The sequence below is a fragment of the Rhinatrema bivittatum genome, chromosome 3 (assembly GCF_901001135.1).
Source record: "Rhinatrema bivittatum chromosome 3, aRhiBiv1.1, whole genome shotgun sequence".
Classification (NCBI taxonomy): Eukaryota; Metazoa; Chordata; class Amphibia; order Gymnophiona; family Rhinatrematidae; genus Rhinatrema; species Rhinatrema bivittatum.
In genome coordinates, this window is record NC_042617.1 from 146,551,527 (window position 1) to 146,569,087 (window position 17,561).

At 43.7% G+C, this 17,561-nt stretch overlaps 1 protein-coding gene across 1 annotated transcript in view; it reads right to left on the minus strand.

Annotated features, from left to right (window-relative positions):
• Nucleotides 1–210: 210 nt before the first annotated feature.
• The window catches only part of NLRC4 (NLR family CARD domain containing 4), a 47,594-nt gene continuing 30,243 nt past the window's right edge, over nucleotides 211–17,561 (minus strand). Inside the window, exons 5-9 of the mRNA XM_029593809.1 lie at nucleotides 15,865–15,957; nucleotides 4,799–4,969; nucleotides 3,610–3,702; nucleotides 3,366–3,533; nucleotides 211–1,316 (exon numbers count right to left, since the gene is read on the minus strand). Of these exons, the coding sequence (XP_029449669.1) occupies nucleotides 1,066–1,316; nucleotides 3,366–3,533; nucleotides 3,610–3,702; nucleotides 4,799–4,969; nucleotides 15,865–15,957 (776 nt within the window). The 3' untranslated portion in view covers nucleotides 211–1,065. The remainder of the gene's footprint in view (nucleotides 1,317–3,365; nucleotides 3,534–3,609; nucleotides 3,703–4,798; nucleotides 4,970–15,864; nucleotides 15,958–17,561) is intronic.

Sequence of the window (17,561 nt, forward strand, 5' to 3'; positions counted from 1 at the left end):
TAGGTGAAGCTCCTGACCCATCTTTTGCTTGCATAGCTCCATCAGCTGTCAGTGAGGGCCTACGGGGCCTTCCCCATGGACTGAGTCAACCTCACCATAGCAACAAGCATCCACGAATCTTACAAACCTTTCCCTTTCTATGGGCTTCAACAGTTCTACCATCTGCTAAGCAATCCTCTGCTCTGAAGAATTTGTCTAAACAAGTAAAAGCACTTTCATTGCATGCATATTGATATTGAGTATTCTATGACATCAGCTCAAACTCCTTGTCTAATTACAAGCAATCTTAAGGAAAAGAAGAAAAGAAAACTTTTTACATTACCTTATTCTACATAACTGTAAATTAGTTTAAACAAAAATAAGAACCCTCCCTCCTTTTTTAAACTCTCAAGAGTTGATGTTCCCAACAGCACCACAGCTTCCTGCCCTGATCTGGGCCTCCATGGTGCCTAGCAGTCATTAGGGTTAAGTAAGGCGTCATCAGTGGACCAAGCTGCACCTTCCATGATGTCGGTCAACCTCCCTGTGTAACAACTCTGAACACTGTCATCTGCACCAGGATAGTCTCAGTAGGGGGCACCAAAGGAAATGCTCAAACCTTGTTCTGCATTTCACCATGATGGCAACAACAAAGAGTATAGCAATAAGAATCTGGGCAAGAGAATAACAAGGAGTTCCCAAATTTGCTTTCAACACAACACAGTCATCATGGAATCCAGTGTTTTATTCTTGTGAGTACTGAGTTCAAGATTTGTAGTTGTTTCATGGCTCAGTTTTTTTTCATGTTTTTATGCTTGCTTAGGTGGTAAAGATTGTTGCTGTTCATGGCATTTATTTTATTTTATGGATTGATATGCCTCATCTTGGACATTCTGATGGAAAGATGTATCAAAAATTGCTCCCATTATTGTTTAACTTATCAGGCTCATTATCAACAGTGTAGTTGTCAGGGTTAGCAGGCAACTGCGGCCTATGTTACAGTGCATCCCTTTGACAGGTTTTTAGGCAGTCAGTAACTGGAATTTGCCTTCACAGCCTGCTTTGGCACTGTTCATTTTCTGCAGGTCAATGCTGTCCAGTTGCCATCCGCTTAACCTGACTTTGTGCAGCCCCTTCAGCATGAATATTACATGGCTGAATTCTAGAACAAGGCCTGGGATAGAGCTGAAGGTCGTGATCACTGCTAAGGTCTAGGACAGTTAGTTCCTTCATGCCCATCAGTGCTTCAGTGAAGAAGAGCCAGCCATCGCTGGTCACATGGTTCCCCGCCAGGTCCAGCTGCTGCAGGCCTTTCAGGTGCTCCTTAAAAAATGTGGCTGGGAAATGAAAAGAAGGGAGTCGGGAATCAAAGGCAAGCAGTGAATGTTCTCTTATGTTCTACACCCAAACCCTGAATAAGAGTTATTCATATCAAAACAGTGTTAGACAAATTTTTCCTTTTGAAAGCAGTTTTTAGTTTTCCAATGGGGCCTACAATACTTTATTCCCATGGGACTTTGTATGAATGCTAGCTCGTTTTCAAAGGGAAACCCCCTCGCAGCATTTCCCTTTGCCGGCGTTTCCCTTTGCCAGTGTGCACAGCACAGGAATGTATGTACCAATGTACTTTGCAGCTGCATGGAAGCAGGTACAAAATACGCACATGAAAGTGTAAACAGAGATTTGAACATGAAATCTCCACAGGAAAACTTCACTCCCATGCCCCTAACTCTGCCCCTTTTTCACCCACATAGAGGAGGGAGAGCAATTTTCAAAATATATTTGTACATGTGTAAACACGTTTGCTCTTATAAAAAAAAACCCTTTGATTATTGCCTCCTTTTTTAATAACATGAATTTTGAGTCATCATATGTATATAACCCATAGTGCGTGCAACACATTCTTGATCCTCTTCTTTAAAGTCCTCCTTACTCTTTCTCTTCTGGCTCTCATGATTGAACGATCACCCACTGCTGCACCCTTTCTAATAGCACAGCCCCCCACAGCACCAGCAGTTTGCTGCAGTTTCCAGCATTTTTATGCCCATGTTTGTGTTTGACTGACTCCAGCATTCCCAGCCGCTGATAATCTGTTTAATTCACCTGCATCCCCAGCAAAATTAGCAGATCTCCAGCAAACTTCCTGCAACATCTACAGCCTGGCACTGGAAGCCCTTGAAAGGTATGTAATAGCATGCAGTGACAGCCATTGCTTGGGACAGAAAGAAAATTCTTGCTCCTTGCAATACAGCTTTCAATATGCCCACAGATTTCCTACAGAGCCCATGAATTGCAGTGACCTCTTGTAGCCAAGACAGTAGGGTAAAACTCTCCCCAGAGCTACCTCCTGCATTGTTCTTTTGCCCAACGGCCACATATGATCATAAGAGCAGTACTTTGACCCAGCTTTTCCCTCCAGAGCTATGAGTTCTACTTCAGCTGTGCACCCAGTCAGCAATATTATATACGTTCTACAAAATGAAAGTTTATTAAAACAATAACTGAATTCATTTTCTGCTCTTAGTTTGTTGCCCCACAGAGGTCCTAATGGATTTGACCCTGTCAAATGTCAGCAAGCAGTTGAGAACATAGCAGGAGTATAAAGACAGACACTATATTACTTTTTTAGGGTTTGCCAATGGAAATACATACACTAAACCTCTGTGCATACAGACTGGCAGAGATCCTGTTAACTGAAAACAAATATTTTTACTTGTAATTATGCATGAAATTGTTCAAAATGTTTTAATACTGGTTGCATACTTAGCAGCACTAAATAGGGGTAGTAACTCAAATTCATCAATTCATCAATTTGGTATAGCACTAAAAGAGATTGTAGTCCAATTTGCAGAAGAATGCTTACTTTGCTCAGGGGGCAATTTTCAAAACTGTGTGTGTGTCCCTGGGTACCTTTACCTATGGGTTTTGCACCAGTTCTCAAAGAGACAGAATGAGCACACCTTCTGTTTGAATATTGCCCAAGGAAAAAGAAGCCACAGGTTTGCACATGATTTAATTTTTATTTTATTTTTTTGCGGGTCCTTTTTCTGGCCAAAACAAGGCACGTTATTTTAAAAATGCAAAACCACGCACGTTGTTACCTCCCCTGGTCTAACTCCACCTTAGGAATGCCTCAGTGAAAATGCATGTGCTGTAAAACAACTTTTACCCACATACAAGGTGGCATTTTTCATAAAGCCCTTTTAGTAAGGAGCAATTCACAGGGGGAAATGGCTTTCTAAAATTGAAGAGTGGCGTGGGACACTGCCATTTAGGTGCAGAGCTGCCTGATTTGTAACAGATAAATCAAAAAAGGAAAACAGAAATTCTCCTGCCCTGTGAATAAAACAAAACCATTCTTTAAAGTGTAATGCTGGTGGACTTACAGATTTCTTCAATCTCAGTATCTGTCAGGTGCCAGTTCTTCAGCCCCAGTTTCACCAGCTGAGGCATCTTTGTTAGGTGATGGAGTAAGCTGCCTAGGCACAACCTCACTTCGTGTCCCCAAGGTAGCATCAGTACTGTCAAGTCTGTAAAGTTGTTCAGTCTGTCAACTAAAAAAGAGTCAACATGATTAACATGTGGCATCTCTAACTGAGAGTCTTTAAACTGAGAAATCCTCTTTCTTACCTAGCATTTGAACTGAATCTTTTCCTGACTCCTCCAAATTATTTTCAGAGGAATCAAGCACCCTCAGCTTTGGTATGTTTTTCACATTCTGTGCTGTGAAAATAAAATAAGAGCATTATCAGGATATGGATACAAAGTTGAGAGGCTGACAAACTTCAAAAAATTTGTGATCTCCATAAGTGAAAATGTGTGCACCTGTGTGGTAGTGTTGCAAATTCTTGAAGGTCTGTCTGACACTTGAATATTCTTTGTATCCTGAAAACCATTCACACTGACCACATGCTAAAGAATGTGGTTCTTGGGCAAAAGGGTTAGGACAAAGATCCAACTGTTGATTGGAGATGGCAAGGAATAGAAGAGCCTGGAGACCTGATTTTTAGATTAAGAGGGAGTGGGAAAGCCCTGTTTGTTTTGTGGAGGTACGGCAAGGTCTTCCCATGCTGAAAGGCCTTTTCACTTTGAGTTGATTTCTGAGGAAAAAGTTAATATACAGAGCATGGCAGCATTATCAAGGACCATGCTATTTTTAATGTGGCCATGGCAACACTACTACATTCTGCATATCATTAACTTAGTACTAGGGTGTTAGATCCAGATGTATCCTCTGTGTGTTATATTTACAAGGAGGGTGCATTGCACAACTGTTAGATACTGTTCTATTTTGTATGTTCCTGCAAAACTTTAATAAATATAATATTTAAAAAAAAAATTACCATAGATCATGCTATTTTTAATGTGGCATGGCAACACTACTACATTCTGCATATCATTAGCTTGGTACTAGGGTGATAGATCCAGATGTATCACAAATGTTAAAATTGTCAGCTAACTTATCAGGCTTGCCTTTAACACTGGTTAATATATAGAACATTTAATTTGATTAAGATTTTGTTAGAGCAATCAGGATTTAGAATCTGTTGCCTACTAATATCAGATGTGCATCATTATTGGTCATTTTGTTCCTGTCCTTCTTGGTCTCTGATCCTGCCACAAAGTTTAATCTAAAAATCAGATATATACCCACCTCCATCCTCAGAAATCTGCTTCCAAACTAAATCATTGGTCAGAGAGCATTTGTACCAGGAGAAAGTATATATACACAACCCAAATCCATACATTACATTTTTGGCTTAAAAAGGAACAGCTATGAACAACAACATTAATTGGTAAAACTGATGCTTGTACTTACCAAGTGTTCTCATAGCCTTCCCAGACAGGCAACAATCAACTAGTTTTAGTTCTCGAAGGTCTCTGGGTACAGCAGATATTGCTTCTATGATCTCATCCATTCCATTCCCGATATTGGTCAGATGAGACAAGTGTAGTACAATCAACTTCTTTAAATCCCTCAGGCCCTCAGCTGCAAATGGTTTGGAAAAAGCCTCAGGTTAATATTAACAATGTACAAAGTGGAAATGTTCCTTTTTCCCAAAGGCATAGCCAATGCTATTCAAAATGTGCCAGTTTATGAAAATCAAGATCTAGAATTTGTTGCTAGAGGATGTAGTGAGGGCAGTTAGTATAGCTGTGTTTAAAAAAGGTTTGGATAAGTTCTTGGAGGAGAAGTCCATTAACTGCTATTAATCAAGTTGACTTAGGGAATAGCCACTGCTATTACTGGCATCAGAAGCATGGGATCTATTTAATGTTTTGGGTATTTGCCAGGTGATTATAGCCTGGATTGGCCACTGTTGGAAACAGGATGCTGGGCTTGATGGACCTTTGGTCTGACCCAGTATGGCAATTTCTTTTGTTCTTATGTTCTTAAAATATTCACCATAGACGTGAACAAGAGAAATTCTGCCTGGAAGGCAGTAAATGCTGAGATTCACCATTTCTGCAGCCTTTTGCCATTGCTTTTAAAAAAGGCTGGTTTGTGAAGGTAGCAAAAAGATCAAGTTTTGTCATTTTCCATCTCTTGTACTAAAAGGTTTACTATTAAGTTCTGTGGGGTAAAAAAAAAAGAGTGCCATTTTTGTCACATTTTTCCACAAAGGTAGAAAGCCTAGTTTTTACCATTTCACCAATCATACGGACATTTTCACACATCTCTAAAAGAATATGCCTTTTACACCTCAATTCTGTCTTCATTTACCAAAAAAATACACACTGAAGCATTTATTACAATCTGATAATGATGAGAGTAGAAGCTGGTTTTGAAAAGATCTGGGGACCTATTTGGGTTACTTTCTCCACCATACAGGCAAGCTGCACAGGATCCCTACACCACACTCTTGTTCCTAGGGCTGCTGTATCCAGGGTTTTATTCTGTAGGTGGAAAGGGCCTATGGGTGACAGGGGACATGAACTATAATGAAAAAAAGGGGGAAATGCTGGAGACTGCTTATGACAGCTCCTCAATGAAAATAGAATGAAAAGAGTAAGAAGAGAAGACCCAGGAGAGATGTCATGAAGAAAGGAAGTTTAAGTTCTCTTTTTTTTTTAACCAGCCTCTTAGTGTACCCTTCTCTTTTACATTATTTCAAAGCTATTGACACTCTTTCCTACATTTGTCCTAAAATGCTTGCATTGAAAGGGCTTCCCTGGCAGTGCAATCAGAATTAGTCCCATTGTAGTTCTAGAACTTTCTTCTGTCAGTCCTCAGTGTGACTCTTTTACACCCCAGACATTTTTTTTAAAAAGCATCAAATAAAACTGAATCTGATTCTTAAATTACAGATCTACTCCTGATCCCCAGGCTATGCTATTTGGTATGAGGGTTATGACAGGCTGCCTCAGCTTTTGCGCTACTCCCTATAATGTCATTCTGGAATCTTTAGCTAAGATGGGCAGAGTTAGTTTACTAGAATTGTTTGAAGGTCTCTGAATTTGTTGAGTGTGCCAGCCACTGCAGGCCCGCGGCCAGGCCCTCTTACCCTCTTCTGCCTGATCCAGCATCTGGCTCCACTTCCCTTGCAGCTGTGGGCCACGTCTCCGTCCTCGGGCCATCCCCGGCTCTCCTGTCTCCATGGCTGACTCCTGTGCTCCGTGGCGGGCCTCTTCGAGTACTCCGCTGAGAGATACTGCCATCCCGCGCTTTGCCCCTCCCTGGGTACGCACATGCGCATCTCGGTTCTTTATAAAGGGACCACAGTGGGAATCCAACCCGCGGCCCCGGATGATGACGACACTGAGCTCCGGTATATATGACCGGGCTCAGCTCCTGTTAGTTGCCTTTGCTGGATGTGTACTTTGCTGGACGTGTACTTTGCTGGACGTGTATTTTGTTGCCTCCTTGGTGATTTCCTCGTGTTCCTGGTTGCTGTTCCTTCCTTGTTCCTGTTCCTGGTTTTGCCTTCTCCTGTTCCTGTGCTTTGTGCTACTCAGCTACTTTTACGAACTGATCTTCTCCTGAACCCGACCACTGCTTTGCCTGATTATGCCATTGATCTCCTGGACCCGACCACTGCTTTGCCTGACTACTTCATTGATCTTCTCCTAGTCCAGACCTCTGCTTTGCCTGACCATGCTACTGTTCATCTCCTGGATTCGACTTCTGCCTTGCCTTGCCACTGCTCCTTGATTACCGCCTGCCCTGACTTCAGCTTGTTCTATGACGCCTCTACAGTCTTAGTCCTGGACTTGGCCTTTCAGGCTTCGGCCTGCTCTTGCTCAGGCGCCCCCTATCTGACTCTTATTCCTATTGGCGCCCAGGTCTCCGGGACTCCGCCTCGTCCAGTACAGACTCTTTAGTTCTGCTGTTGCTGTCTCCTGGCTGACCTCATCATCATCTCATCAAAGACCCCGGATGGAGGCCCACCTAACTCCAGCCGGCCCCGGCACCCAAAAGCTCAACCAGCGGGGAACGAGGGCTGATATTGGCGAAGCTCTAGCCAGCCTCCATCAGTCAGCCAGCTTCGCCTGCCGACAGTGGGGACCCGTAGGGCCTCCCCTATAGGTAGCATCAACCCCACCTCAGCCCAAGGATCCACCTCCTGTGCAACAGTATTGGTACCAAGTTATCTTTAGAGTTAATTACTCAGATGTTTGAGATAGGTATCATTTCTAGAAATGTATTTAAGGAATAAGGATATGTATTATTCTGCACTGTGACTTTAATGAGGTATAGTATATGCCCCAATAATAAGAGTTTAGTATTATTAACATGATGTATTTATACTGTGTAGAGAACTTAAGAATTGTTTTGGTGTTTAGAACACATTATGTGAAGATGATTTTTAGCTTTCCCATTGGCTCTGCTGTTTCAATGACCAGAGCACACTAAGGGTAGAACGTATAAAAAGCAGAGGAAAACTGCCAGCGAAGGCAGAATTGGAGATATCTGAGGGATCAGCAGAGATACTAAATTTTTGAAGAACAGTGATGTATCTACCCCAAATGGGTACAAGTCATAGAAAGTGTAGGGTAGGGCTTCCAAACCTCCAGCTGGGGTCAAAAGTGCCTCAAAGGGCAATGCTCTTCAGATACCGCCAGCAGCAGTAGTAGTGGAAGTCAGCATAGGGCCTGTGAGCCATCACGCACTGACAGGTCCTGCAGTGGTCCCGCCCATGCATGAGTTTCCATAGTAACAGGAAGCCCTTCACGAGGAAGGACTGAGGTCTCTGCAGAGCCTGTGAGCTTGTACTGGCTCACAGATCCTGTGTTGACTTTCATACTAATGCTGCTGCCACTTGTAGATCATCATCAAGCTTGAGGTAAGCCATAAGGGAATGGTGGGCTGAGTGTGCAGAGGACAGTAGAGATTGATATTGCTCCTCTTTTCTCACCCACCACTGAACCTACCCAAGGGAACATGTTGCCATTGTCATCAGCCTGCCCTTTCTTTCCAGTTGTCATCCACTTTTGGCTTGGGGCTTAAGGAAAATGTTGCCACTGACCCTGGCCAAGGTGATGTTTGGAGGCAGGGTTGTTTGAAGGGATCAGATGCAGGAAGTGTTTGAGGGTTGGATCAGTGGGAGAGGGACTGGCTGTGGAAGGTAGGGGGGGGATGACAGAAAATCCTGGTGTATGCAAAAGAGGAGCTGGGGTTGAGAGGGTATCAACTGAGAATGTGAGAGAAGAGTTGGAGGCGAGGTTAAGAGGTGAGAGGGGATGAAAAATGAGATTAGAGGGAGGGGATGACAGAGGATTAATTAGGGGGTTATAAAAATGGCTTGGAGGTGAGGATGCTCAGCTGAGAAGATGCAAAAAAGGCTGGAGGAGGTGAGATAGAGGATGGGCTGGGAAGGCAAGAGTTGTTGGGGGTTATAAAATGGGAACAGCTGGAGGGATGGGGTTTGAGAGAAAGGATGATTGGGGAGGGTGGGGATTGAGCGAGGAGATCAATTAAAGTGCAGGGAGATGAGAATTGTGTGATTGTTGGAGATAAACCACACCCCTGCTAATATAGTTTGGTTGTCCTCTGGGGTCATGTACATTTTCAAGTGCTAAAATGGGGTCACATTAGCTATAAGTTTAGGAAGCCCTGGTATAGAGTGTACTTGACCCTAATGAAGTCAGGCTAACCTTGCTGGTGCTAGAATAGTTAGGATAGGATCTTTTTGACATTTTCAGCTTTGTGAGTAGAAATAAAGGTCAACAAATAAGCTGTAGGAGGGGAGTAGTAGCCTAGTGGCTAGAGCAGAGGGTGGAGAACCAGAGAAACCATGGTTGAGATCCCAATGCTGCTCCTTGGGCAAGACACATCAGTCTCCATTACCTTAGGTACAAACTTACCCCTAGATTCATCAAAATGCGATAATTTAACATGGATAATGCCCATGATAAGAAAAAGGGGTGTGTTTATGATAATTTTAGAATTACCGTACCATGTTAGCGCTTCACATAGGTAGTGTATCACGGGGTGCATTCAAGTTTTCACACCCCTCAATACTCTGCAGCTCCCAACTCATCAGAAGAACTCATGCAACTAGGGGGATCCCATCTCATTGAGGAGGAGAAACAAAGGTGGAGGAGGCTCAAATTCTGCCTTTACTGCACAGGTCAGGGGCATTTTGCCAGCCACTGCCGCAAAACATTGGGAAATTTCCAAGCCTAGGGTCGAACAGGCAACCCTAGGTTGACCTTCCTCCTCTCCACAGCTGGTAATGCCCTTTTGTTTCATCTCTGGAAATACCGTGGTTCAAACTGAGGAGTTCTTGGATTCTGGAGCTGGTGGAAATTTCATTGAGGAGTCTCTGGTCCACCAATATAATCTTCCCATGACCACCTTAGCCAAAACACTCAACATATCCTTAGTGTATGGTAAACTCTTACCCAGTTGCTTGACCATGGCCACCTCACTTCTTACAAGGCAGACAGGCTTCTTACACCAAGAAAGTATTTCATTTTATGTGTTACCCAGGGCTATTAACCCTGTCATCCTTGGACTGCCTTGACTCATGTGCTACAACCCCCCTATAAACTGGGGAACTTTATAAATTGACTGCTGGGGTCACTCCTGCTAAGAGCATTGCCTCTCTCAGGTCCTTCCACCAGTCACCATGGCTCAGACAACTTCTCCAGACCTACCAGGTCTCCCTCTCATTACACAACCTTTACTGATATATTCAGCAAACAGGCCAAGCCCCTACCACCACATCAGCCATAAAATTGTCCAATTGATTTGCTCCCAGGCAAAATGCCCCACAGAGGCCATGTCTACCCACTATCAGTCTCTGAGTCCGAAGCCATGACTTCCTACATCAGGAGAACTTAGAACGGGGTTTCATTTTCCTGTCCTTCTCACCAGCTGGAGCAGGATTCTTTTTTGTGGGGAAAAAGGATGGCTCGCCATGGCCATGTATTGACTACTGGGGTTTCAACACCATCATTCAGAAGAACTGCTACACCTTGTCTCTCATCACAGAGTTATTCAGCCATCTGCAGGGGGCATAAATCTTCAAGAAACTGGATCTCAGAAGGGCCTATAACCTAATTCGCATCCAGGAGGGCAATGAGTGGAATATGGCCTTTAAAATCCTAGTTGGCCAGTATGATTATTTGGTCATGCCCTTTGGCCTTTGAAACACCCCTGCTGTCTTCCAGCATTAGGTAAATGAGATCATCCAGGACCTCCTGTGTTCCCATGTAGTGGTATACTTGGACAACATTCTTATCTTTTCACATTCCCTGACAGCAGGTGCTACAAAGAATTTGGGAACACCACCTATATGCAAAACTTGAAAAGAGTTTATTCGAGCAAGAGAAGCTGCCATTCCTGGGTTATATAGTCTCCCAACACAAGCCACAAATGGAACTGGAGAAGATTAAGGCCATTCAGGATTTGCCGCAGCCTGTGGGAGTTAAGATTTTGCAATGCTTCCTTGGCTTTGCAAATTATTACTGCCAGTTTGTACACGGGTACTCCTTCTTGGCGGCTCCCCTTACTGCCCTTACCAGAAAAGGCGTAAACACCAGACAGACACTGGACAGATGAAGTCAGTCAAGCCTTCAATAGTTTCAAAAAGAAGTTTTTTCCGAGACCCTTGTTGCTGCCATCCAAACCCATTAAACCCTTCTTCAAGGAGGTAGATGCCTCTGCCCTTGGGGTAGGGGTTGTCCTCTCTCAACACAATGATCAAGGGACCCTGATGCCATGTTTTTTCTTTTCTAAAAAATTTACCCCGGCAGAAAAGAATTATACCATTGGGGACCGGGAGTACCTGGCCGTGAAGTTAGCATTGGAAGAATGGTGCCATTTATTGGAAGAAGATAGACACCCTATCATGTTCTACATGGACCAAAACAATTTGGACTACCTACCATAGGCCAGTGTTTGTCCTCTCAGCAGGCTAGATAATCATTGTTCTTCAATAGTTTCAAGCTCCAATATCGTCTGACAGAGAAGAATCAATAGGCCAATGCCCTATCTAGGTCTTTCAAGACAGAGGACTTCGTGGAGCCCCTTTGCCACATCATCGTCCCAATGAAGATTGTGATCGCAGCTACTTTGCTTGTCTCTCCAGAGAAAAGGTGGTCCCCAAATGATTGTCAGAAAGGGTGCTTAAATGGTCTCATGACTCCCGACTGGCTGGCCATCCTGCAGTCATCAGAACACTGGAATTACTGCTTCAACATTATTGGTGGCCATAAGTGAAGCAGGATGTGCAGCACTACATAGTCTTGTCCCACTTGCGCTATCCAGAAAAGCTCCCATGTTTGACCTTGCAGGCTGTTACAGCCATTACCAGCCCCCGAGAAACCCTGGACCTACCTAGCCACTGGCTTCGTCACTGACCTTCTTCTCTAATTTTAGTCTTCTCCAAGATGGTTCATTTCACAGCTCTTTCTGGACTTCCATCTGCACCAGAACTAGCCTGACTTTTTGTCCAACATATCTTCTGCCTGCATGGATTTCCCACTTATATTTTGTCTAATCCTAGGGTCCAGTTCATTGCCTGCTTCTGGATCATGTTTGGGATCATGTTAGACTTTACTTCTGCCTACCATCTGCAGAGCAATGGCCAGCAGAAAGGATCAACCAGGTCCATAAATGAACATCTGGATAACTGGGCCTCTCTTCTTCCCTAGGCAGAGTTATGCCACAACAACCATGTGGGAAGCTCTGCAGGATCATCACTATTGAGGTCATATTCAGCAGACACTCATGGATACCACTGCCTATCTCAGTGTCAATTCTATGTCCAGCCACTAATACCTTGGGCCAAAACCCTAAACACATGTGGTAGAAGACTTTATCAAGGTGACCCAGTAATTTAAAAAGAAAGACAAAAAGCATAGGCCAGCACTTCAACTCAAGCCAGGAGAGTTGGTTTGGCTCAGCACCTGCAACTTTCAGCTCAAGAACCCCTCCACTAAGTTTTCACTCTGCTTCATTGAGCCATTTCCCATCATTCGGCAGATTGGGACGGTAGCCTACCGGTGAAAGACTCCCACCATGATGTATTCCATGTCTCCCTTCTCAAACCTCGGCTTATGTCTTGGCCATCCATTCATCCTTCCAGACCAATAGAAGCAATATCCAAAAAAGATACTGAATTTGAGGTTCAAGAAATTCTTGACTCTAGGAGATGCCAAAATCATCTCCAGTACATCATTTCCTGGAAGGACTTTGGTCCAGAAGAAAACATGTAGGACCTGATTCCAATATCCAATCCCCCAGATTCATCAAGGAATTCCATCTATGCTTTCCCCAGAAGCCGAAGCCAATAGGTCTGGGGAGGGGCTTAGAGGGGGGGTAACTGTAACATTTGGCCAGTGATGGGATGGCCCCATGACTGACTGCACTCACCTCAGACCTGCATCTACTCCTCTTCGATGCCGCACCACTGTTTTGGACTTCCAACTGCATTGCGCCTATGGTGTCTGCGCACCAGCTCCCATCACCCTTGGACTAAAGCATGGTCTTCATGCCGCCAGCCCTGACCACTATCTCTACCGACTCTCTCTGTCTGCTGTTCGAGGGACTTTCAGCTACACGATGTTGGGTTCCATATTAGGTGCTACAACCCAAGAAAGAGATCTAGGTGTCATAGTGGATAACACATAGAAATCGTCGGTTCAGTGTGCTGCGGCAGTCAAAAAAGCAAACAGAATGTTGGGAATTATTAGAAAAGGAATGATGAATAAAACGGAAAATGTCATAATGCCTCTGTATCGCTCCATGGTGAGACCGCACCTTGAATACTGTGTACAATTCTGGTCGCCGCATCTCAAAAAAGATATAATTGCGATGGAGAAGGTACAGAGAAGGGCTACCAAAATGATAAGGGGAATGGAACAACTCCCCTATGAGGAAAGACTAAAGAGGTTAGGACTTTTCAGCTTGGAGAAGAGACGACTGAGGGGGGATATGATAGAGGTGTTTAAAATCATGAGAGGTCTAGAACGGGTAGATGTGAATCGGTTATTTACTCTTTCGGATAGTAGAAGGACCAGGGGACACTCCATGAAGTTAGCATGGGGCACATTTAAAACTAATCAGAGAAAGTTCTTTTTTACTCAACGCACAATTAAACTCTGGAATTTGTTGCCAGAGAATGTGGTTCGTGCAGTTAGTATAGCTGTGTTTAAAAAAGGATTGGATAAGTTCTTGGAGGAGAAGTCCATTACCTGCTATTAAGTTCACTTAGAGAATAGCCACTGCCATTAGCAATGGTTACATGGAATAGACTTAGTTTTTGGGTACTTGCCAGGTTCTTATGGCCTGGATTGGCCACTGTTGGAAACAGGATGCTGGGCTTGATGGACCCTTGGTCTGACCCAGCATGGCATTTTCTTATGTTCTTATGTTCTTATGTCCTGCTGGCTCCTGGAACCCAAAGGCTCAATCCGAGGGGAATGGAGCTGGAACAGGTGAAGCTCCAGATCCTGTCCCAGCAAGGGTGTGTCTGACAGCTGTCAGAGTGGGCCTAGTGGGTTTTCCTACTAGGCTGCATCAACCATACCACAGCCTAAGGGTTCATTGACCGTGACATAACTCCATAAGTTTTGACTTATCCAGCTAAATGGCAACACATATCCGGCTGATTAGTGCTGTGGCAACTTCAACAGCTCTAGTTAGATGGATAAGACTTATCTGGCTATATAAGATAACTAGATAAGTAAAAGAAAAGCACTACACAGGTAGATAAGTAAGATAGAGAATACCTAGCATTTGAAGACTTGTCCAGCTATCTTACTTATCAGCTATGTAGTGCTTTTTAAGACTTATTCAGATAAGTAGCTTTGCTGCCACATAGCCACATAAATGAAAACTAATCCAGATAAGTAGCAGACATCTGCTATATGCACATATTTATGCTCCTAATTTTAATCATTTACATGAGGAAATGTAACGCATGGGTTTTCCTTATCATGTGTTGGCTTTTACTTGTAAATTATTAAATTTTATAATATGCATGCGTGAAGAAAATTACCAGTTAAACCAATTAATCCACCAGTTTGCCTAGTCTATTTCTAGGTCATCAAGATATCCCTGGTTTTTCAGCCTGCACTCCCCCCAGTTTATCCAGTAAGTATTTGCCTATAAAGAATTAGATTTTGACTTATACCTGATAATGTAAATATGTGCAGGTAACATGTTCGCTTTTGCAGGTTTTAAAATAGCAGCTTATACATATAAATGTTGGCCCCATCCTGGTAGTACCTCCCCTGTGCCGAGATTGTGTTGCAATCTGTGGACCTTTAGGCCGAAGTGAGGTTAGCGCAACTCACAGGGAGCCATGCAGGTCCTCACTGTCAGCAGGCGAAGCTGGTCGGTGCAGAGGCCCAACTGCAATTTCACCCTACCAGTCCACATTCCCCGAATGTTGAGCCCTTAGGTGCCGGGGGCCGGCTGGACTTAGGTGCAGGCCTCTGGGTGGTGAACAATCTGACGTAGAGGAGGGAGACCAGCCAGGAGAAGATAATCTGTACAGACATGGGTCGAGCTGCCAGCAGACAGAAGAATCGAAGAGGAGGTTTGAGGTCGAGGCAGGTGGCAATCAGCAGAAATGAAGAGGAGGTCCGAAGTCAGGGCAGGGGGCAATCAGCAAGCCAAGAATCCACACAAAGATGTAGTCAAGAGGCAAGCCAACGTTCAGTGCCAGAGGAGTCAATCCCAAGGGAGGAAGGCTGGAAGAACAACTGAAGAAGGAAGACAAGGAACAAAGGCGAAACACAGGAACACCAAGGAAGCAGGACCAGGTACAACACAAGCAGATCAGACAATCCACACACCGTGGCAAACTGAAGCCCAAGAGCAGGACCTATTGCCGAGGCATCAGTAGAGAGGGAAGCAGGCCTTAAATAGAACCAGGCCTGTGATATCATTACAGGGTGCCGCGGGCAATTTCCCACCATGGGCTCTTTAAGAGAAGCCCGGTCACGCGCATCTAGGGACATTCAGCAGAGCGATGGCCCTGACATGACACATCTCCCTTCACGGCGGCCGGCTACATTCTTCTTTGCCAGCATCCCGCCATGACCTGGGAGGCGAGGTAAGAACGGCCAGCCACGGGACGGGACCATGGCTGGCCAAATACAACAGAGTGGACAATGTAGCTATTTTTTTCTTCTTCAGTCAGCCAGCCTATGTGCCCCCCTTCAAAATCATTCATGCCCCATCATTTGTGCACTCCTGCCTTATTACATTGGCCTCTAAAGTTGCATAATAACTTTCCGTTAGAAATGTTTTAAAGTCCCAAACTGAGGGTGAATCATTCCTACAATAATTAAGCCTTTGATTATTTTCATCGTCCTTTAGTTTTGTTCCAGATTTAATGTATCTAAACAGATGCATTCAGCAATCTATTATTTAAACTCTGAGCAGATATAGTTTGTGAGATATTGCACAAACAATACAAGCATTACCTAATTTTTTGGCATCCTCTTCATTCATCTTTATATTGTCAAACATCAGCTTTTCAATATTGACCAGGCTGCATATTCCATCAATAAGACCACCTGCAAATAAAATAAAACTCTGATTAAATTGTGATTAACCTTTCTCCACTGGCTTCTATATATGTGTAAACCCAGTCTTTTTCTCCGGCTGGTTTATAGTCCTCGTCTGCTTCTCCCTTTGGACTGCTTGGTACCTGGGTGAAAGTGAGTGACTGGCTGGTATTAAAGATTCTAGGAAGAAGACCGGTATCACATTGGTTCAACTCCCTGCAATTCCTGCTTTTAGCCATCTACCACACTCAGAAGGGAGTATTTCTCCTGAGCAGAAATCATCTAACCCTGCTTCTGATGAGGAGCATGCTGAATGATTTCACTTGAGGCTGACGGGGGAAATAAATCTAGACACACAACTATTGATATGCAAGAGTCATTCCCTTCTGTAGGTAACTGAAAGGGTCCATCCAATTTAAAAGAAGAATCACGACACTTTCCTGATTTATTTTTTGGGGTATGAATGTGACCAAAAGATTTTCAAATATTTTTAATTAATTTATTTAAACTAGAAAAAAAGAGACCATTCTTAGATTCACTAGGAGTCTCATTTATATGCTGTAAATGACCCAGTGAATCATTCCGGGAGTATGTCTCTTTCTATATTGATAACAGGTATGTTACTCTGTGCCTCTTTTCCAAAGACATCCCTTTTGGATAGCTTTTTTTGTTGCTCTCTGTGAAGACCAGCTCCTAGGTTTAACCCATGCACTTAGCAAGGGGGCAAGTGCAATAACATGTGAGTTAAATATTTTTTAACTCCCTATTATTTATTTATTCTCCCTATTATTTTTTTAAAAACCCTATTACAGATCTGTAAGTTAGCTTGAGTGCTCTGTAGCTTTTAAGTGCTTTATTTACAATGCAATCAAAATACACCAACATTCTTCAATTACATCATCACCCAGAAGTAGGACAGTTATCTTGAAGGAACTACCTTTCCCTTATACTCATGGTAGGAGAGCTTATGTTACAGGAGCTGTCTTCTCCTGGAGTCCCTGGGGCCTGTCTGTTCCCACTTGTGCTCAAACTCTTATCCTAGCTCTTAGAGTATTTCCCCTGAGGGCTGGCTTCCTTTTTGGACTCTCTTAAGGTGGACCAGGCTGAATGCCTGGTCCTCGCTCTGTTAAAGAGGGCTATTCTGCACTCCTTCACAAGTTCCCAGTGTTGAAATTTCCCTTAGACTGACATTAGCACCAGAAATTTTACTCCATCTCTGACCAGGAGTAAAATTTCCAGCACCAAGAAAATCTGAGTTAAGCCAGGGCACCCGTTTATATTGGGGGTAATAGTGAATGCCTTCATTTTCATGGGATTTCCATTGAAGAGCGCTAAGCAGGACATATAGTCTTACATGCACATTTTGTGTGCGCAAAACTCCTTGCTGCATCAGGAGCAACATTTGTGCCCATAAAATGTGCACACAACTGTGAGTAAAACAGTGCTCTGCTACACGCACCTTATTTCATCAACCCCTCTAGGATTAAAGCTGTCAAAGGTGAACATGCTTGCAACATGATGTTCATTGTGCCAATGCCTTTCTAAGAACTATGATTTCATCTGTTCTACTGCTTCACAATAAATTCACTCACTAGACTTGCCAAGGCTCCCCG